Source organism: Balaenoptera ricei, chromosome 16, assembly GCF_028023285.1.
Source record: "Balaenoptera ricei isolate mBalRic1 chromosome 16, mBalRic1.hap2, whole genome shotgun sequence".
Classification (NCBI taxonomy): domain Eukaryota; kingdom Metazoa; phylum Chordata; class Mammalia; order Artiodactyla; family Balaenopteridae; genus Balaenoptera; species Balaenoptera ricei.
The window spans coordinates 22915108-22937618 of NC_082654.1; the positions used below are offsets into that span (position 1 = coordinate 22915108).

General features: G+C 41.0%; 1 protein-coding gene across 8 annotated transcripts in view; it reads left to right on the forward strand.

The window, feature by feature from the left end:
* The window catches only part of SORCS1 (sortilin related VPS10 domain containing receptor 1), a 577597-nt gene that overhangs the window by 437613 nt on the left and 117473 nt on the right, over window positions 1-22511 (forward strand). For all 8 annotated transcript variants that reach the window (XM_059899261.1, XM_059899265.1, XM_059899263.1 and 5 more), the window contains exons 7-10: window positions 698-816; window positions 3917-4006; window positions 11385-11564; window positions 21590-21736. In XM_059899261.1, coding sequence (XP_059755244.1) covers window positions 698-816; window positions 3917-4006; window positions 11385-11564; window positions 21590-21736 — 536 coding nt within the window. The remainder of the gene's footprint in view (window positions 1-697; window positions 817-3916; window positions 4007-11384; window positions 11565-21589; window positions 21737-22511) is intronic.

Sequence of the window (22511 nt, forward strand, 5' to 3'; positions counted from 1 at the left end):
CATAGAGAGGACAGAATAGTTGTGGTTGAAAAACAACGGCATCCTCCCTCATACAATATACTTCCAGCAACAGGGATCAAATCTATTGAGTTTTTATTACTGATATGTTTATCACCTGCTATAGTCTCAGGTGAGATGCAGGGTCTTAGTTTACTCACCTATAAAATGAGGGCAAAGTTTTTGAGTTGGGAATCTCCTCTCAATTCTGTTTTATTTCCAATTAGTAATAGAAGAAAAACCTTTATCTTCACATAGCACCTTATTGTTTATAACAACAGCACTTCTAGTGTGAGGTTATTGATGATTGCACATATGTGTGTGTTTCCCAGTTTATCAAAGGTCGAAGTGTGGAGGTGAAGCCTATAAATGAGAAAAAATAACTAAGAAGGCACAAGTATTATTGCCAGCTTTTGAAAATATTTTCATTTGGGTTTGGAAGGAAAAAAATTAATTAACAGGAATTTAATATTCTAGGATGACAAGAGTTGGTGGAGGCACTGGGAAGCAGTGATGGTGGTGTTGACAGCAAGTGACTAAAATAATACTGATAATACTTTTAATGACAATAATAGCAGTAATGTAGTTAATAGAGAATGTGAGGTTTGTTGAAAGGCTTGCAGACAGCAAGAGAAGTAGAAGATGTCCACTCTGACTCTAACATGCTGTGTGTATGTCACCCCACCCTCGTTTTTTTCAGATTCACAATACCTAACCTGCCGAATGCAGAACTGCACAGAGACCAGCAGAAACAAACCATTCCCAGGCTACATTGACCCAGACTCTTTGATTGTCCAGGATGATTATGTGTTTGTTCAGGTATGAAAGATCCACTTCCATTGATTGTGTCAAAGACATTTCCCTTCCCTGCTTCTGTCCCTAATGCAGCCCCTTTGCCTGCTTACACTCCCTGAAAAGCAATAAAGAAAGAAAAAAAAGCATTATTATTATTTTTTTAACATCTTTATTGGAGTATAATTGCTTTACAATGTGTTGTGTTAGTTGCTGCTCTATAACAAAGTGAATCAGCTATACATATACATATATCCCCATATCTCCTCCCTCTTGTGTCTCCCTCCCGCCCTCCCTATCTCACCCTTCTAGGTGGTCACAAAGCACCGAGCTGATCTCCCTGTGCTACGCGGCTGCTTCCCACTAGCTATCGGTTTTACGTTTGGTAGTGTATATATGTCCATGCCACTCTCTCACTTCGTCCCAGCTTACCCTTCCCCCCCCCCCCCCCCCGCACCAAGGCATTATTTTTTTTAACAAAAGGAACATTACCAATTTGAAGCTTCTATACTAGCAGAATAGTAATTCCTTCCTTGGGGCGGTGTCTGGAGGACTTGTCAACGTGGGGTCCTGGAGGCATTGCTCAGAAGACTCAGGCCGTCTCCAGAGCCAGGCACGCTTGCAGTCATCCTCGTCGCCTGCGTTCTAAAGAAGCTCCCTTCACTCAGCCAGAGGACCGAGCAGATATGTCCGTTTCTTCCTATCAGGAGAGCAGTCAGCCCACATGCCCCTCTTGAGTACCCACCTTCAAAATAGAGAAACAGGCAGTAGCAGGAAGCTGTGGGGTGGCTGGAGGTGGTGAGAGGCAGAGCCGAGGGAGCGTGATTGGCCTTTGCTGTTTACAGGCACGACTGTGATCAGGGTCAAGAGAATTTAGAGGAGATGGATTCACACAGGTTTCTCACCTCCGCAAAAGCGGGAAACAACCCGAGAAGCTGAGGGTTCAGGAGTGGTTAGAAGAGAGAAGGAACAAGAATGCTTTGTTTCTTTCCACATTTAAGGACAAATTTAGGCTTGTTTGGACAAAACATTTTAAAATTCCTTGGGCTTCCCTGGTGGCGCAGTGGTTGAGAATCTGCCTGCCAATGCAGGGGACACGGGTTCAAGCCCTGGTCTGGGAAGATCCCACATGCCGCGGAGCAACTGGGCCCGTGAGCCACAATTACTGAGCCTGTGTGTCTGAAGCCTGTGCTCCGCAACAAGAGAGGCCGCGATAATGAGAGGCCCGCGCACGGCGATGAAGAGTGGCCCCCGCTTGCTGCAACTAGAGAAGGCCCTCGCACAAAACGAAGACCCAACACAGACATAAATAAATAAGAAGAAAAAAAAAGAGTAATCTTTAAAAACAAAAAAAAAACCACACAAAAAAACCAAAAATTCCTTTACTGCTTTCTATGTTAAAATTGACAAAGGTACAATTGCTAAATAGTTTATATATATAAATATATATACAATTTCGCTGTGATTGAGACATTCTAGATACTAGTATGTTTACTTGGACAAGAAATCATAATTTAGAATATTTAATCCCATGTATTGGGAAGTAAATGTTCAAATTCCTTACTATCAGCCTATGTACTTTTAAAATAGTTCACAATTACACACACACACACACACACTTCCTTTTCCTCTAGGAAAATGAATAATGAGCACTCTGATAACTTCAGCATCAAATTATCAAGTGACATTAAAATGGGAAATGGTTACCCATATTGGTTCTATGTATAAATCATTTCTCTATCAGTGTTGCTTCCAGGGACCTTTCCTGTTTTCTAGTAACAGTTTATAATCCACATATATGACTCACAAATGAAAATCAATTGTGCATTTAGAGTTTTATATATTTTCTACCCAGGCCACTATGAACATATAACCCATCACTAGGACTAAGAGGTGGTCTGGCTGCGTCATGGTGAATATGATAACTTTCCAGTCACATTTTTATGTGTCTGGTGAAAATTCACCCAGAGCATTTGTTGACATTCTGAGTATGCAAACTCCAGATGACTTCAAAGTCCAGATGTTTACATGGGTTAAGAGTAGCAACAGGAATTCATAGAAACTGAGAGTAAAAAGGTGGTTTTCAGGGACTGGGGGCTAGGGATATGGGGAGATGCCGGTCAAAGGGGGTACATGTCCAGCTATATGATGAATAAGTAATAAACAGCATGGTGGCTATACTGTATTATATACTTGAAAGTTGTTAAGAGAATAGATCTGAAATTTTATCACACACATAGACACAAAATCTTAATTAAGTAAAAGGATGGAGGTGTTAACTAACCTTATATGAGGTAATCATATCACAATATATACATATCAGATCATCATATTGTACACTTTAAACTTGCATGTGCTATATGTCAATAATATCTCAATAAAGCTGGAGAAAGAGAGTGGCTCCAAAGGAGAAAGAGAGTGGCAGTGCACCGCTGCCAGCCTGCACCTCATGGTACTCAGCTGAGTTGGAGACCACAGCGCTTCTCACCCTCCCTCAGACTCACGGGGTTCTTTGGGCTGTACATTTTGGGCAGACCTGGGGAAGGTAGCTCACCATTCATTCTCTTCTGGGAGGTTGAGGTCTAGAATGATTTTGAACCATGATCCTGGCTTGGCTTTTCGTCTAACACATCAGCAGCACTGCTGTGTGTGGGACATGCTCACGGCCAGCAGTGTGACTGCACAAAACTGGAATTCAGTGCCGAGATGGGGGCTCCCGTTCTGCCACCGTGTGACCTGGACTGTTCCCTTCTGATCTGGCCCAGGGACCTGTTTGTGTGGTCAAAGTCTTGGGGCTAGATGGCTGGGCTGGTGAGGGACACAGATCCAATATACCCTAAGGCTTGTATTATTTAAAAAAAAAAAATTGCTATAAATGTTTTCTGACTTCTGCATCGCAGGGCAAATTGAAGAACTGTATTTTTGTGCAGTGGGTTCACTTTGGGCCTCTGAACTCACATACACTGTCTAAGTTGTTTTTGAACTGAATGTCAATTCTTTACACTGGCCCACAGTACTCAGTTACGCTGTTGTGTTGGCAGCTACCCCCTTCCATTCAGGGGCTGTCCTTCTGTGACCTGTAACTGTCGTAGTAGCTCTTCTTACACCCTTTATGTTTATGCTCCAGCTGACATCAGGAGGACGGCCACACTACTACGTTTCCTACCGAAGGAATGCGTTTGCCCAAATGAAGCTGCCCAAATATGCTTTGCCCAAGGTATGGCCTGAATCAATTTCTCTATTTCAGTATCTACTCTTTTTCCCAAGGACCCTTTCAGTCTCTCGTAGTTATTTATTTCTTTTCATCTTCCATCTCTGTTTCTCAAGTTCACTTCCTTACTTTCTTTTTTGCCAACCTCCTTATCCTCCTTTCTCTCTCAGTGGTCCATCCCTCCTTCCCCCACCTCTCTCTTTCTCTCTTTTTCTCTCTCTAATTCTTTGGAATTCTTGGTGTAGCAGCATCTGAGTAAATTGATAACTGATTTGATTTTGCTTTGCAAGTGGGATGTATTGGTTTTCTAGCAGGACAGAAGCTATGCTTTGGATACACAGTATATCAGTGCAACAGGTATGATACATCTATATACCATTTTGTTGTTACTAATCATGGAGAGGTGATGCAGCTATGTAGCATCCAACATTTGCTTTCTTTCCCAGTGGAACTTACGAGACTGGTTGTCTTTAGGGTTCGGAGACACAGCTAATTTTTTAGACTTTCTCAAAGACATACTCCTTTAAAAAGAGTGGCAGACAAAAGTTAAAGACTCCCAACCGCTAACATCCCCAGGCTCTCTCTCCACAAACACTGAAGAACTGCGTTAATATGGAGCGCCACCTAGTGGAGGTGAAACTGACTTGGGAGCTCAAAGCTGTGGATTTGAGGTCTTGCTGCCACTGTGATGTATTTTAAGTGGCCAGAAATTGTTAATGTATTGTGCCTTTTTTTTTTTTCTAGCAACAACCACTGACGTGAGTGTTTTAAAATTTTTTATTGAAGTATAGCTGATTTACAGTATTATATTAGCTTCAGGTATACAACATAGTGAGTCAATATTTTTATAGGTTACAAAATAGTGGTTATATTTTCCTGTGCTGTGCAATATATCCTTGTTGCTTATTTATTTTATACATAGTAGTTTATGTCTCTTAATCCCATACCTCTATCTAGCTGCTCCACCCTTCCCTTTGCCCACAGGTAACCACTAGTTTGTTCTCTATATCTGTGAGTCTGTTTGTTTTTTTAATATACATTCATTTGTTTTACTTTTTAGATTCCACATATAAGCTATAACATAGAGGATTTGTCTTTCTCTTTCTGACTTATTTCACTAAGCATAATACTCCCTAGGTCCATCCATGTTGTCACAAAAGGCAAGATTTCATTCTTTTTTATGGCTGAGTAATATTCCATCACACACACACACACACACACACACACACACACACACACACATCTTCTTTATCCATTCATCTGCTAATGGGCACGTTGGTTGCCTCCATATCTTGGCAATTGTAAATAATACTTCTATGAACATTCAGGTGCATTTATCTTTTTGAATTAGTGTTTTTGTTTTCTTTGGCTATATACCCAGCAGTGGAATTGCTGGATCATATGGTAGTTCTATTTTTAGTTTTTTGAGAAAATGCCATACTGTTTTCAACAGTGACTGCGCCAATTTACATTCCCACCAACAGTGTAGGAGAGTTCTCTTTTCTCTATATCCTCCCAAACATTTGTTATTTGTAGACTTTTTGATGATGGCCATTCTGACAGGTGTGCCTTGATCATAGAACAAGGGAGATGTGTGTGGCTGTAAGAAGGGGACTGTGTAGGTTTAAATATAACTCAGCTTTGAAACCTTTGGTTGAACAAAGAACATAAATAACTTTTTTTTCAATTGTGTTTTCATGACTCTTTGTCTTGTATTTTTATCCATGACTTTGTAGTTTGCTATCTTGGACCAACATCAGCTACCTGCCCAGGGAATCAGTGATAGATATAGCACAAGGGCGCTGCAGGTCTCCTCTCCCAGGACAGCCAGTGGCTTCTCCAGGCAGAATTCTCCTCCTTGGCCATCACTCTGCCCCTAACCCTAGCATAGTGAAAAGTGAGCTGTAAACCTCAGCCCATTAGAGATAATAACACACATTAAATTACACTATTAACTGCAAAGAGCTATTTCCATGTTAGTAGTTATTTTTTTCAGCTGCTAAGAGATTAATGACAGTGGTAATTGCCCAGAACTATATGCCTATGCCTGTATACGTTTAAATGCTCCTTGCTCTTGATTTGGCTTAAGACATTTTCCAAAAAGACAAACACAACATTGGAGTTGTGCCTTAGATGAGAATTGGGTAAAGTCAGTATGTAAAAGAAAAATTGAGTGTTGTTAAAATTACCCTTGATAATCTTTTAGGGAGGTCCATGAGGGATATGATCATGTTACCTTGGTAAGTCCAACAGAGCTGGTGGTGGTTTTGTTTTGTTTTGTTTTTGTTGTTTTGTTTTTTTTCACTTGAGCACTGAAATAAATTGCTGTCTTTGACCAATAAATGAAGTAGTTGGCTTGCAAGATTTTCACCTTAAAAAACAAGAACATACTCAAGGCAGTGAGATGCTGCCGTTCAAGAGGCATGTGGGAATTGGGACCACATCAGGAAACAGCAGTTTCAAGCCACTCATCTCATGCTCACTTACTCTTGGGAATATACTTTTTGAGTGGAATAAGTTTCAGCCAAACCAGATGCTTCTTGCTGCAGATTTGAGGCCAGAACTTGAATCTCCTGACTCCCAAACTGGCATTCCTTGTATTACACTTTTCTACTCTCTAAATAAATTAATAGATTCTATTACTAAAAGGGAGCAGCACCCACCCCCCAAATTTTTATACACTGAGGAGCATCCAGAGAAAAAGTCCCATTGACCTATGCAGCCTCAGAATGGTAGTTTAAAACAAAGAAACCAGGGCTTCCCTGGTGGCGCAGTGGTTGAGAATCTGCCTGTCAATGCAGGGGACATGGGTTCGAGCCCTGGTCTGGGAAGATCCCACATGCCGCGGAGCAACTACGCCCATGAGCCACAATCACTGAGCCTGCGCTCCGCAACAAGAGAGGCCGCGATAGTGAGAGGCCCGCGCACCGCGATGAAGAGTGGCCCCCGCTTGCCACAACTAGAGAAAGCCCTCACGCAGAGACAAAGACCCAACACAGCCAAAAATAAAAATAAATAAATAAATAAAAAATAAAAATTATAAATAAAACCAAAGAAACCACTTGGCCCCTTGGCCGGAGTGTTGGGAAACACATACTGTGCATTGCTTGTTCATAGCCATCACGCCGATCACTGTTGACAGCTGCCCCCAGTGGCATCTTGCCAATCTGGAAGGAAGAGTTTTAGTCTGAGCCTGAATTGGCTGTCTGGCCCGTCCCACACTCTCCCAAATGAGCATGTTCCATTGGTCAGCCTCATCTGAGGTCCGAGGGTAGAATGCGGTGATTAATTTAGCTTGTCCCCAGAAAAATCGGAACCACTACAGCAAGTGAATGTACTATTTTGGTCCAAATGGGTGTTTATTATTTAAGGCAATGAGATGCCTCATTACAATCCCATTACACCTTCAAAGAGAAGCCCCAGCTTGGGTGGAGTGATCCATGGCAAAGATGCATGTATTTCAGGACCCTCTATCAAAGCAGGGCTGCTGCAGCTGAAAAGGAACAAAGCTTCATGCCCACCAAAGGAACTGAGACAAACCTGCACTTACATGCTCAAATTTTCTTTAATCATCCCCTGCCATTGTATCAACTCTTGAAAGACTGAGGTTACCCTGAGCTGTATTTAAAAAAATTAGTATAACGGTAAAGATGACCAGAGAGGGAGGTGGGGAGATTTTAATATTGCTGTTACCATTAAGAGCATGAGGCCCTCCAGACAGGGAGACCTAGTGACAGTTTCCCTCCCTTATCATACTTGGAGCTCATTCTGAGCTACTCAAGTGAGATAAATGAGGCAACACATATGAAAGTGCTTTGAGCATTTTGGAGGACAGATACTCTATAAAAGTAAGGTAATATTAATATTAGTATGGATCTAGTTGTTTGTGTTGGAGAAGATCGATGTGAACTGGGGTGTGGGTGATGAAAAGGCTGCTTGATTCACAGCGAGAGACCCTAATTGCAGACCTAGATCTGTCATTTCCCTGCTTTGAACCTTGGGCTGGTTTGTCAATTTCTCTTTCTTTTTTTTTTTACATTTTTAAAATACGGAGCTTAGATTCACAATAATATTTTCTCAAACTCATTACTCAATAAAATGCCCTTAGAGATGCTTCATGAAAATTTGGTTCTATGATCGTGAGTTTAAAAAAAGAAATAAACTCCATTCCATGCTCCTTGCCTAGAGACTAACAGAAGCTCGCTGGTATGTTAAAGGCTCTAGGATGTCCTGTGAGCAAGAAAGCTGTATAGTTAGCATTAATCAAAATGTTTTACAAAAGGATCCATTCAAAAAAAATCTATTAAAATCCAACAGTACTGGTGTCCTATGGAACAGATGTTGGGAAGTGCTCTAGAACATCTCAGAGTTCACTTCTTGGTCTAAAATTTTGTATCTCAGTATAAGCTTTCAACATAAAGTGCCATTTTGGGTGAAATAGCATATTTTCCTGATATAGGCGCGTGTAGGCAAGAAGAAAAAGGAAAGATGGCATTTAAATATGTCAGACGTTTCAGTTAAAATATTTAAGACAACATAGTTTTTAAACAGTCTTTTCAATGTAATTAGATTATATATAGAGAGAGATCTGCCCTTGGCCCTTATCTAGCGATGGCCATTTAATCTGTTTTTGTTCTGTTACTAGTTCTCTAAGTGACTCAAGTACTTGATGCATCTGTGTTTTGCATTCTACACCGACCAAGGAAAAGTTTGAGTGGGCTGCGGTAGTATGGATGATTTACTCTGGCCCCTAGGATTATTTAATGGGTCCAAAGGCACAGTTATGCAGGGACCAGGTTACTGCTGAAATATTTTAACTTGAGTTCAGGGATGAAGCTACATCCTGCTAACAAGGAAGGAAACATGAATTGGGAGTAGTTGTTTAAGGGTTCTAAATGGTAGGGTAAGGATTTTGATCTTTGTCCTATAGGAAATGGGGAGCCATAGAAGGTTTGGCCCTCAGTGGATGAATGGCCTTCGGACTAGTTTCCACAGTTAATTCCCTCGATTAGAAAGAAACAAAACATTTGGATGAACCACTTTTTGTTAAGTGTATTAGTTAGCACCCTAATATTTGCAATGAACAGAAAGGCCAAATCAACCTTGCTTCATCAACAAAGGGGATTTAGGGTTTGCTTAACAGAAAATAGCTAGCATGTATGGAGCAGATGCTAACACCAGACACTGTGGTTAAATGCTTAACACTTACTAACTGATTTAATCCTCACAACTCCATGAAGGGCATACTATTATCTCTGGTTTGCAGGTGGAAATCCTCAGGCACAAAGTTCCGTTGGCACAGCTGAATGACAGAGCCGGGATTTGAACTCAAGTAGTTTTATTTGAAAGACCATTCTTTTAATCATTTTGCTCTACTGTCCTCTCTAACTAAACAAGTTTACGGGTGGGCAGGCTCCTTAGATATCCACATTCAGAGACTCAAAGAGTATCATAGAATTTGGACCATCTTTCTCCACCTTTTGAGCCTATTTTTCCAAGATTGGCTTATCCTCTGCCTCCAAGATATGTCCCATCAGATCTAGACTTTATTTTTATTCCAACTGCTTACAGACTAACAGTAAAAAATAACTTTTCTCTCTCTCTCTAATAATTCCACAGTCATTCTAGCATTATGTCTTACTGATTTTGCCATCACTGATCCAATCACTGTCATCAGGAAAATGGAATTTTCTGAGCGCTAGGCCTACAAGATCACTTCTGGTGCTGAGGGTGGGAGAAAGTAGCAAAGACTGAGCATAGGGAGGAAATTTGAGAAGGATGAGAATACTTCTTCAAAGAACATCAAGCTACAGTTGCCAGAAGAAATGTACATAGGCGTTGGGCAGATATAACATATGGCCAACTTTTATAGCAAACCTTAGTTTGCATTATCAACCAAATTGAATTCATGGGCAGGATTCATCTGTGGCCTCCCCACTTTTTCTATAAACACGTTATCAAACTCTAGAGTATGGCAGTAAGGCCTGAGAAGGTGTCAGGAATACAAAACCCTTTGGATAAGGACTTCTTCCTTCCGGAATCATATGAGTTCACTATGGTCAAGTTTCAAGAGGAATGAGAGACTTGTTCCTCTAAGTCTAAAGCAGAGTTGAAGCCGAATTGCTGATTGATTGACTGATTGAGAGAACGTGGGCATATATTACAATGGGAAATTTTGAAGTTAGGTAGAATTTTCCAGCCCTGGAGTTGTTGCCAAGGATGATTGACAGACCTCCTGAATCTTTTCAAGGAGAGTGGATGATCCCTCTGGGAAGATCTGAGCACTGAGCTACACAAAGGCCAAGAATCTTTCCAGGTTGTTCTTTTAGCTTTAGCCTTATGCATCATTCTGTTTTTGTTTTGCTTTTTGGCTTCTGAACGTGATACCGTTGTGTATGTACCACCTTGGGCGAAGGGGGGAAGGCTGCCGAGAGCAATGAACGGGACCCCTGAAGGAGACAGCAGGCCCTGGTCTGAGACCTCAAGCCTTGGTCTACGTCAGCCTCTCCCTGAACACCCACTCCTCTGGAGTTCTGAATGGCGAGAGAAAAGGATTTGGAATCCCCACCCCAGGAACATCTGCTCACTGCCTCCACATTACATCTGCCTTGTTTCTATCTTCCAGGACAGCCAGAGTCTGAAAACATGATCATTTATGCAGACTGTTTTTCCCTGTTTTATTTAAGGTTTCCTGGGGGACTTCTCAGGGCACAGGGTTTGATAAGCTAAGTCCTTGAACACTCATTAACCTGAAGATTAGTGCTCTCGGGGTCTCAGGTGAACATTTTTCCTCCGGGACCTCTAAGGGTTGCTGAGCCTTAGGGGAGTGCTTCTTAAACATTAATGTGCATATTAATCATCCATGGATCTTATTAAAATACACATTTCTATTCGATAGGTGAGGCCTGAGGTTCTAACAAACTTACAGGTGATGCCCATGCTGCTGGTCTGTGGACCACAGTGAGATGCAAGGCTTGTCTGTTTTCTCTCTGCCCCTCGTATTTGCCCCGTATATGCCTTTTGAGCATGTACTATGTTTGTGCTTGGCAAATTTATCAGGATGCCTGATTCTCCAAACTCATACATATTCGAGAAATTATCCTTCAAATTATCTAATGAGGTAATTAAATTGTAACTGAGCTACCAAGCATCTCCCTGTCCTATTTTCTGATGACCTTACTGCCTAACCTCATAAATGACAAAGGAAATATGTGACCAACACTTAACTATTATGTCACAAATATGCTATAGGAAGATCTCTGTCCTCCCTCACAGTACCTATGAGCCTATTCTGGTATTCTTCATCAGATTCCACTCTGTGGACACGTGCCAGGTGCACTTATAAAACTCTTCTTCCTGTTTCCTTCCCTGCGTCTTTCCTCAGGACATGCATGTCATCAGCACTGATGAGAACCAAGTGTTCGCAGCGGTCCAAGAATGGAACCAAAATGACACATACAACCTCTACATCTCAGACACCCGTGGTGTCTACTTCACTCTGGCCTTGGAGAATGTCCAGAGCAGCAGAGGCCCTGAGGGCAACGTCATGATCGACCTCTATGAGGTATGTCACAAGGCACGTGTGGTCTTCAGCCACTGCAGTGCTGGGACTGGCAGTTGAAGTCCCCAAGTTGGCCGTTTCCTCGATCATTTTAATAACTAGTTCCTTATGTGGCCTCATTCCATTTGGGAGAGGGAGGCGGGGTTGCAGAACATTTTTATTGGTTAATCTGCAATCCACAAAACAGCTCTGGGAGGGATTCTTTGTTGACCAAGTCCACAGGCCATGAAGCTCCAGAGGGCTTGGAAAGTGTCTAGGGAAGCAGTCAAACAATTAAAGGGTTTGAATAAGAGTGAGCCTAGTGTGAAATTTGAAAATAGTCTTGAGAGGCTAATAGGGTGTCAGGGGTGGAGCAAAGAGGCAATGGGCGGTGCTCCCTTACATCTCTCTGAAGAAAGAACTAAGGGGTTGTCTTTGCATTGCATCAGAAGACACTCCCTTGTCAAATTCTTTTCCCATTTAGGTCATTACAGAATACTGAGAGAGTTCCCTGTGCTATACAGTAGGTCCTCGTTGGTTATCCATTTTAAAGATAGCAGTTTGCACATGTCAATCCCAAACTCCCAATCTATCCCTCTTATATGTATAACTGAATCACTTTGCTGTACACCTGAAATTAACATAACATTGTTAATCAACTATACTCCAATATAAAATAAATTTTTTTAAAAAATGATTATAGCTAAATATTGAAAGAAAAAAAAAAAGACACTCCCTTGTACTTGAGGACCTTTCTGACTGCATAACCTCTACTAGCTAATTGCCATCCTCAGCGGGCCAATGCATGAGATAAGATTAACACGTCTTTCTTTTCCTAAAGAGGGGTGAGGAGGAGAAACAAAAAGCAGAGTTTACCAGATTTCCCTAAGGGAACTCTGACCCTTTGTTTCTCAGAATGACCAGGTTCAAAATAAAATCATATGTTGGATCAGTTAGCTTTTATGACAAACACCAACACTTTAATGGCCATTTAAAGCACAGTCAGGTGAAAAGAAAGCTGCTATTTGGGGATGGATTTTAGCCATTTGTCAGTCTTGTGCTGTGAAGGATTTATAATGGGATATAATGAGCCATTACGAAACATATTCAGAATATGGGAAGTGCAATCATACACTAATATTCTATCTGAAAAAGAATTATAAAACTTATTCAAATATGTTCAGTCATAATGATGTCATCATTTGGTGAAGGATAAGTTCAGAGAGTAGAGGTTGTTCGTGTAATGAGAAGTAAGGGAATCATATCCAGTATGTCAAAGAAAGAAACCAATTTCACTTAAGAAATTTAAACCTATTATTAGAATTCCTTTTAATGCTATCTATATTCCTTCATCTTTAGGAGTTCTTGGGAATTTTCTTCTAGTATCTAAACTTCTCTGTGTGTATAAAGGCATGTTAACAAACTGTATGCCCATTTCAGAGCTCAAGTATTTGTGATGGAAATTATGGTAGACTAGCATAGGACACAGTTTTTGTGTATATATTTAGAAAAATACCCTGCAAATTTTTTATACATTCACAAGTTTCTTCCACTTCATTTCCTGCCCATGTTCCAGATAAATATAGTATCATATATCTCAGCCTCAAACTGAACATGTATTCTGGAAAACATTTACATATTCTGGTGATTTACCTTCAAATTCATGTAGGGTAGAATTCTGATTTAGGGTGTAAATTTTAGAGTCAGGCTGGCTGGGTTTAAATCCTGGCCACACCACGTGTATATATTCTTGAGGTAAATCCAACAACTTCTGAGCCTCAGTTTTCTTGTTTAAAGTAAGGGGATAAACATGGTACATCCTTGATAGGATTTCTCTGAGGATAAAATAAGCTAATCTTCTTAAAGTACCATGAACAGTGCCTGAAATACAACAATACTCAACAAATTATAGATAGTATAATTGATATTATGTTCCAATGAGTTTAAGCCCCAGAACAATGTTCTGGTCTTAAAATCTACCCACATTGTTTAAATGTCCAAAGTATTTCCACCATTTTGGATCTCTGCTTCTTTCCATATTGTAATTAGCAGGGCCATATGACATCCTTTATCACCAAAGCTGTCTTCTTATAAACAAATGTAAATTGCAACATTTCTTTCCTCTTTTGTAAATGTGTTATAAACATTTAAACTTTAAGCGTGTTTTTTTGAAATACCATATGTTTTCTTGCCTTGATCCAGCATTTACAGCTCTGAGAGTATGAAGTCTAATCAGCTGTCCCACATTAATCACCCAGTTTGCTTCCCTGGTCTCGGCTCTGTCCTAGCTCTCCTGAAAACATTTGATTTTCAGGCTGCATTTTTCCTTCCTGATTATCTTCTCCCCTCTTTTCAAGTCAATGTGGAATAATTTCTCTGGATAATTTTTTTTCCTGCCAAAATAGAGACCATTTTAATTAGTCCCTTGATGATGGAAAAGATGACAAATTTGAACAAGAATGACTTTGTCATTTCCTGTTATTTGCAACTGTTTTCATGAATGGTTTTCTGCAATCAAAAATAGCTAACAGGTAGGGAGTGAGAAGAGGAGATAGAATGACCTCTGGACACGACAAACCATTTTTGGGTAATCTTTATGTTTTCCCTTTGTGTGTCTCTTGCGGTTGACTATCTGTTGGGAAACTGCTGGCTCTTATTATCATCACTTTGAACAATGGTGTAACTACATTATGTAAAGGTGTCCTGCATCCTGGGGCCGGGGAAGAAGAGTCTTTGTTTTATTAGCCTGGCAGTTCACAGCAACTTGAATTGAAATTGATGTGATCAGAACGGCAGTGCCGTATCTGCTGATTACCTAGATAGAAAGAATATTGGCTGACACAGAACCTGGCACAAATGTTCCTTAAATCTGATTGTTCTGCCTAGCAGGAAGCTGAAAGCCATCCAGCCTGAATTTCCCAGTAGAATTGCAATGAATGATGAGTGGTTAGAGATAAATGAAAAGTAAGAAAATCCATAGATGAATTAATAAGGAGGAGAGATGAGCATTATGCAAGGTGAGGGTGACAGATTATACACAGAGTGCACATCTGTTCACATATGGGGGTGACTGAGGAGGATTACACGCATCCTTTGCTTCTACCTGCCAATTGCCTGCTGTTCTTATGTGCTCTTTATACTATGTTAGCAGAGGCGAACTATGTAATGTATGACTGTATGAGTCTGTGTATCAGGCATGTGTATTGTTGGTGAGTCTTTGTGGGAAATGCAGAGGGAGACACAGTTTTCATTAAAATCAATCATTTTATTCACTCACTCCTTGCAACCTTACGACAAATGTGGTTCTCTCTACGTTAGAACTATATGTGTCTATGTGACGAGGTAGGGAAATGTTGGGGACAAAGTGTTGGGGGCCCATCTTACATGGTTTAGTTATTGAAATACCAGAATTTCCCCTCAGTGTGAGTTGACCATTGGCCATGGACCCCATTCAAAAGAGTCGAGACACGTGAGCCAGGAAAGTAGGCTACAGAGAAAAAAATGCTCGCGAGTGATTTTTGTTGATGCAAGATCATACTAAGTAGATGATATTTGGGGTACCATTATGTGCCAGGCACTTTTTAAAGAACCTTTCATAATTATCTCATTCAGTCTGTATGTTCACTTTATGACACAGGGACCATAATCATCACGCCCATTTATAGGTAAATGGAATCAGAGAGGATGCAATCATTTTCATAAGATTACAAAGCTAGTAAGTGGCAGAATTAGGATCTGAACCCTAATATGCAAACTCTTAGCTAGAAGCTATTATGTGTGTCCAGAAAGATCAGTATTTAGGCTTGTATTTGATTGTGGCCAAGTAATAACCCTAAGATAGAAGCACACTAAAGAGCGGGGTAAATAGTGTTAGACTTTACCTAGCTATAGGGGAAACCAGACAGGAAGGAGAAAATGGTCTGAGGAAAAGCCAGCCTAAACAGAATCAGCAGTTGATTGCTGTGGACCTCTTCGCCATCTTCTGAACCAAGTCCTGAGCCTGCAGTTATAGGTAAATTCAGGCTGTGTTATCCCGTGGCTCCCAATTTTGTCTGGTGGATATATTTGTGCAAGATAATCCTAGAAATAAGTGTCCTAAAATTCTGTCATTCCTGAATAGCATAAATTCTCCAGTGGCGCCATGTGGGATGGGTCACAGAAGACGGCGTGCCTGATGGTGGCCAGAGCAAAAGAGATGTGTTGAGAGTGTCTGAGATCTGTGATTCCTAGTGTATTCCTCTGGTGTGGGTGACGAGAGTGGGTCTGACAGCTTTGGACAGTATCCTCCCTCCTCTGGGAAGCAGGTATTAATTAATGATGATGAAGAGCCCTTTGGCTTAATGGACAACGACAGTTCACCCCAGCCAAGTGAAAGGGTTGTGTTGGGAATGAAGTCACCTGGCTGACAAATTCAGAATGCACAGAATGTATGAGTGAGGTACAGTGAAAGACGCATGAAAGACGCAACCAATGACTGATGCATGTTCTGTTACACACATAGTGTCCTCTGTACGTTATGAATACCTTCTCTTTAAAAGAGAAAGCTCCATAGTTCTGATGATGTAGCTTACACCTTGATTCTTGGGAAAAGACTACCTCTTACAATCCAGCATAAGAGATAGGGAGGAAAAATGCTCTCCCATCCAGGACATAGTTATTACAGGACATAGAATATACCATCTAATTATTTAAGGCTACTCTTTCCCTGGGTAGGTGATGCTGCCTGACCAATGCCACAGGGAAGGAAAGAACACTTAGACATTTTTGGCAATGGGTTCCCTGATGTCAGAGGCACCCTTGACCCCTGCTGAGTAGGTATCTCTCCTGGCTGGGATCCTCTCTGTAGAACAGAAAAATATCCTATCTCCAAAGCCCAAAGAAATCATGGTGGTGAACATGTTCTCTTTCTTGCCATTGTTGTTGATTCATATTTTTATTCTCTTCAAATTTTGACACTTCAGATTTGTAATTAAAGTCTGAGACAGAGAGGGTGGGAGGAATCAGCTCCCAATCAGCATCGGAGGCAGAAATAAGCAAAAACTCCTGTGTAAGATCTTCCCAACTTAGCCTCTGTGCAGAACATATGAAAGATCAGGACTGGAGAGCACCCTCTAGAGGTGAATATTAAAAAACAAAGAAGATATCTGGGGTTCATTCTTGAAATCACCAAAGAAATCCAAGTCTCAGCACCTAGCACATTCTAACTCTTAAAAAAAAAAAACCCTGCTGCATGAATGTAAAGTTACTTAGACATTCTAGGTGCTATATTTCCAGTGCTTAGAATGCATGATAAGTGATAGATATTAAAAAAATATTAATTGAACAACTATTGAGTACATGTACTAAAGAATGAATGAGAGGCAACTTCCTATAATGTCCATATATGATATTTCTCTCAGGAAGCTCTAGGATGAGAAAGAAGTTTGAAGAACTAGTACTGCCAAAGGGTTAAGTGCTTGGGCTTTGAGATAGACAGACTGGTGTGGAGTCCATTGCTAAGGTTCTCCAGGGAATGACCTTAGGCAAGTGACCGATGCCATCCAGACTTTGGTTCTTGCATGTGTGAAATGAGGATGTATTGAGTCTACCACTTAGACTGATGTGCTCAGGCTTGCAAAGACTTTCATGTAGTGTCTGACATTTCTTAATTACTCAATAAGTTTGGGGCACTATTAATGTTGTTCGGTCTTCTAATGCAGAATTCTACCTATTTCATTAAAAACGAAAAAAAGGACTTCTTGTACAAAGTGACTTTTCAATTATTAATTTTAATGGGGGAATATGGTGGATTGAATGATAATCCAAAAGTTATACTCAAGTGGGAGACAGTGATGTGAGAGATGACAAGAGAAGCTGTGAAGAATTAACATGTGGTAAGGAGTGTAAGGAGTACAAGAGACGTTTCCAGGAAGACTGATGCCCTCGAGAAGCTTACGTGGTTGTTGAGAGCAAAGATGTAGGTACCATCTATACGAGAGACAAATTGGAGGACAGAGAAGAAGAGCTGGGGACAGTCAGGATGGAAAAGAGGTCCTGGTTTCTGGAGAAAGGCTTACTGAGCTGGGCCTTGAAGGATAGATAGGTAGAGGCATGTTGGGATGCTGTCTAAGAGAGTGGGAAACATGATCAAAGAAAGTAAGAGGAGAGAAGGGAAGGTAGCATTTTGAGGCTATCACCCTGGGGAATGGTCAGTGTACTGTTGTGCTTTGTGTTGGCTTGAGGTTTGACTGTAACACTTCATATTTAAAAATCTAATCAAAATGTTATTTTGGCTTATATGATATCAGAGGATAAGAAATAATTACTAATACCTTTGAAACTTCTGGTATCAAATTCCCCCGTGTGAGAGGCAAAGAAAGAAAAGTGGCTTCTCAGCACACACAGCGTCTTTGTGCAGAATTCAGAAAGGTAGAAAAGCGAATAACAGCTCTTTCTCTGAAGGGAGGCAAGCTCCCAGCAGTGAGGTGTATCACCCTCATAGGAATACGTTCCTCAGAACTCTGCGTCTATGTGGAGGCATGTCTTCCAGTGGGAATAGCAGTTTTCCTCCCACCCCCCGCCCCATCCCACCACGGTCCCACCCCAGTCTACATGCTGTGGATGCAGAGGGAGGTTGTCTGGCAATGAAAACATGTCCCTCATCCTCAGCAGAAGCCCAGACCTTACACACACACACACACACACACACACACACACGTTAATACACATATGCATGCATGTACACACAAGTACACACACACACACACACATTCCGCATTTTGGGCACTAATACTGCTCCCTTGGTATCCAAAGTTCTACAGTAAGAGGGTAGAGATTCTAGAGACGTATGATGAGACCTCACAATAGGCGAGCACCGAGACACATAGACAGATAGACGTCTCAGGCTCAGGGAAAAGGAACCTTGAATGGCACAAAACCCTAAGAGCAGGCAGGGGTGACCATCTTTGCAGACCAGGCCAAAGAAGCCAAAACAAATAAGTAATAGATAGATAGATAGATAGATAGATAGATAGATAGATAGATAGACAGACAGACAGACAGACAGACACCTCAAATGGGATTTTCACAGGTTAAGTGCCTTGGCAGCAAGAGGAAAATAAGAAGACCCTCTCCAGCTCTGTAGCCTATTGTGACACATTTCCTCAGCTTTGCCAAGTTTCTATTCCTCAAGATAAACCTGAAGGCCAGGCTGCCAGAGATGAATTACAAAGCACAGGCTGTCTGTTCAAGCGGCATTTGATAATGCCACGCAGTCGGGGGCCAATAAATTCACCGCTTCTGCAGATCAAATGCACCAGCTTCCATTTTTTTTAAAAATAAATTTATTTATTTATTTATTTATTTATTTTTGGTTGCGTTGAGTCTTCATTGCTGCGTGTGGGCTTTCTCTAGTTGCGACGAGCGGGGGCTACTCTTCATTGCAGTGCACAGTCTTCTCACTGCGGTGGCTTCTCTTGTGGAGCACGGGCTGTAGGCACGCAGGCTTAAGTAGTTGTGGCATGCGGGCTTCAGTAGTTGTGGCACGCGGGCTTCAGTAGTTGTGGCATGAGGGCTCAGTAGTTGTGGCTCGTGGGCTCTAGAGCGCAGGCTCAGTAGTTGTGGCACATGGGCTTAGTTGCTCCGCGGCATGTGGGATCTTCCCAGACCAGGGATCGAACCCGTGTTCTCTGCATTGGCAGGTGGATTCTTAACCACTGCACCACCAGGGAAGTCCCAAATGCACCAGCTCCTAAACACGCACAGCCCTGCTCTGACACCTGGGCCAAAAGAGAGACAGGGCAGGGAGAGAAATGGGGAAGGGAACTCCCGGGATGGGTAATATTTTTATCCATTCTCTACGTCTTGTAAACTCCTAGAGTTTTGCATGGTTATGACAGTGTCATTTCTCTTGTTTGGGACTGCTGTGGAGGAAAGACAGGTATGACTGCAGGAAAATTCTGATTTATGAAATTGAATCTTTAAAGAATTGGCAGTTTAGTCATTTAAATATGTAACAGCCTCTCGAACATATGCGAAACCAACATGAGCTTCCCTGGTGGGTAGTCCTTATGGAGCCGAAATAGTGAATAACTATCAGTAAATATTATTTTGTAATTAACATATCGTTGTTGGGAGGTGGAGTACTTCTGGAAATTTACATCTTCCACATTCATGGAGGCTCCACAGTGTATAAGAAAGTGTTCTGGCTACTGTTGCTGGCCCCAAATGAGGCTTGTTTTCCTAAGTATTTCACAGTAGTCCGCCCAGAAACTCGTTTATACCATTTATTTGCTTAACAGATTTGTTGTTCCAAAGGAGTACAAAGTTGGCTCAACTCTAAATGATCCCAGATGCCAGAACAGCAGGTACAAACTAATGAGGTTTGACTGTGTCAAAAGCAAAGGCAAAACGTGCGTGTTCTATTGATCGAAGCCCAGCCTCTTTGAATTGACAGAGCTGTATTTGTTGAAAGAATGTTGGAAGTCCAACAGATTTGGGTGTGAACCTCAACTCTGTTATCTTAAGCAATTAAATATTCCTTATGCCTTGGTTTCCTCATCCATAGAATCGGGATAATAGCTGTTATGCAGGTTTATAGTGAATATTGGAGGTTTTACATACAAAGTATTAGGTATAGTGGTTCATATGTGACAAGGACTGATACCATGGTTTCATCCTTCTGCTTAAAAATTTTCATATTATAATATAAAGGGGCTGAGTTCAGTTAAATGGGTTCACATATGCTTGCTAGCTTATTCACTTACTCCCTGTCTGTGCTCCAGAAAGACACTTAATCTAAGTTTCTGTTCCCTCATCCTCAAATGAGGCTGATGGTAACTATATCTCCTGGCTTTTGTGAGCATTAAATAGGATAACCTTTGCATAGTGTTGGAATGCACTTGTCAACACATTTCAGACGCTTTTTTCACTGCCCTCAAGTTTTCCTGGGTTGTCATAATTTCAAGCAGAGTCAAATATATATAAATATGTTTCTTAAGTTCTAAAACGCATGAAAAACATGACTCACAATTAATGATTTGCTACTGCACAGTTTGTCAACTTCTCAATTGTTACCTCTTTCCTAAGGTATAAAAGAGAGAAGGCAATCATATTTTCAGAGCCAAATAATTAATAGGGACTGTTTATAGTAGGAACAATAGTGTTATAGAAATGGAGGAGGGATTATTTGACAATTTAGGGAAACCACTGCTTTTTTAAGTTTAAAAGCTGTTCTCTTTTGCTCAATGTATTTTGGTAGCTTAATAGAGAGATCTTTTACAGAAAAAGAAAAGTAACAGTAATTGGATCCTGAGTTTTGTTTTTTTTTTTAACAAATTTATTTATTTTATTTATTTATTTTTTTAGCTGTGTTGGGTCTTCGTTTCTGTGCGAGGGCTTTCTCCAGCTGCAGCGAGCAGGGGCCACTCTTCCTCGCGGTGACCCCTGGATCCTGAGTTTTAACTGACCTCTTTTAATTGCCCAAGGCTGTAGATAGTGCAGTGATTTAGTCATTAAGGGCAGGGGCTGTGAAGCCACAGAGCTCTGGGTTAAAATCTCTGATCCACCACTTACTATCTCTATAACATTAGGCATTGTGACCTTGGGCAAGTCACTTTACCTGAGTGAGCCTTAGTTTCCTCATTTGTGAAACAGAGTAAGTGAGACTTATCCAAAAGGACCATTATAAGAATTAAGTGAGATAAAGTATTTAAGACTATGAGTGCTACGCCTAAAATAAAAGTAACCCCTATTTATTTATCATTTGTCAAGCACAGAACCAGCAGCATCAGAGTTTATCTGTAGGCAACAGTAAGCTACTACCAACCTACCTTAGGGGAGATAAGAAGCCTCTATCAAATTTGCATTAAGACCCTCATACCACAGGGGCACAGGTCTGTTGTCTTCTGTCCCAGGGAGTCATTATACACAAGCATGACCCTCACCCTCTTTCCTCCAAGACAAGTGCTCACAGCTGAATTTGACAGTCTTTTTTTTTTTTTTTTTTTAAGTAAAACAAATATATTTCTTCTCAAATTGATGTATTTTTCAGCCATGTCGATTTTTCCCAGGTAGCAGGGATAAAGGGAATGTTCTTGGCTAACAAGAAGATTGACAACCAAGTGAAGACTTTCATCACGTACAACAAAGGCAGAGACTGGCATTTGCTGCAGGCCCCGGACACGGACCTAAGGGGGGACCCTGTGCACTGCTTGCTGGTGAGTCTTCGTATTGGGGCAAAATGTCCCACACGGTGAGGGCTGGAGATGGAGGTTCAACGAGCAGAGAAACATGTTTCCAGGGCTTCTTGCTCAACTGATGAACAGAAGGGGACAGGGAAGGGTGTGAAGGCAGTGTGTAGAAAAGAATCATAGCTCTGCCTCTTGTGATAGGACCAAAGCGATAAGAGAACATGAGTAAGTTTCTTGCTCATTTTAAGGATGTTCAGTTGATGCCCAATTTCTGATGAGGACCTCATATTGTAGTTTAAGGGAGAGTGTGATAGTTTCCATCTATGGTGGGGAAATGTACCCTTACTTTCCTGGGAATAACCTGTTTTGGATCTAATGATACATAAATTCAGCTGTAGAATTGATGAACTGAATGCAGAATTGTGTAGGTGTATTTTCCAGTGGAGATGTTTATTCATATTTTCAGAGGAATTTATGCCTCAAACCAAGGTAAGAACCACTGATTTAAATCCTTAATCAGTACTCTTTATAATATGTTCCATTCATTTATGTCATTGTATAAAGCTGGTGTTGGTAAACCATGGCCTGTGGGGCAAATCTGGCCCACTGCTTGTTTCTTTAAATAAAGTTTTATTGGAATGTAGTCCTGCTTATTCATTTATATATTGTCTATGGCTGCTTTTGCTCTACAATGGCAGACTTGAGTAGTCATGACAGAAACTGTACGGTCCACCAATAAGATATTTATTATCTGGCCCTTAAAAACAAAAGTTTGTTGACCCCTGCTTTGAAGTATGGCTTT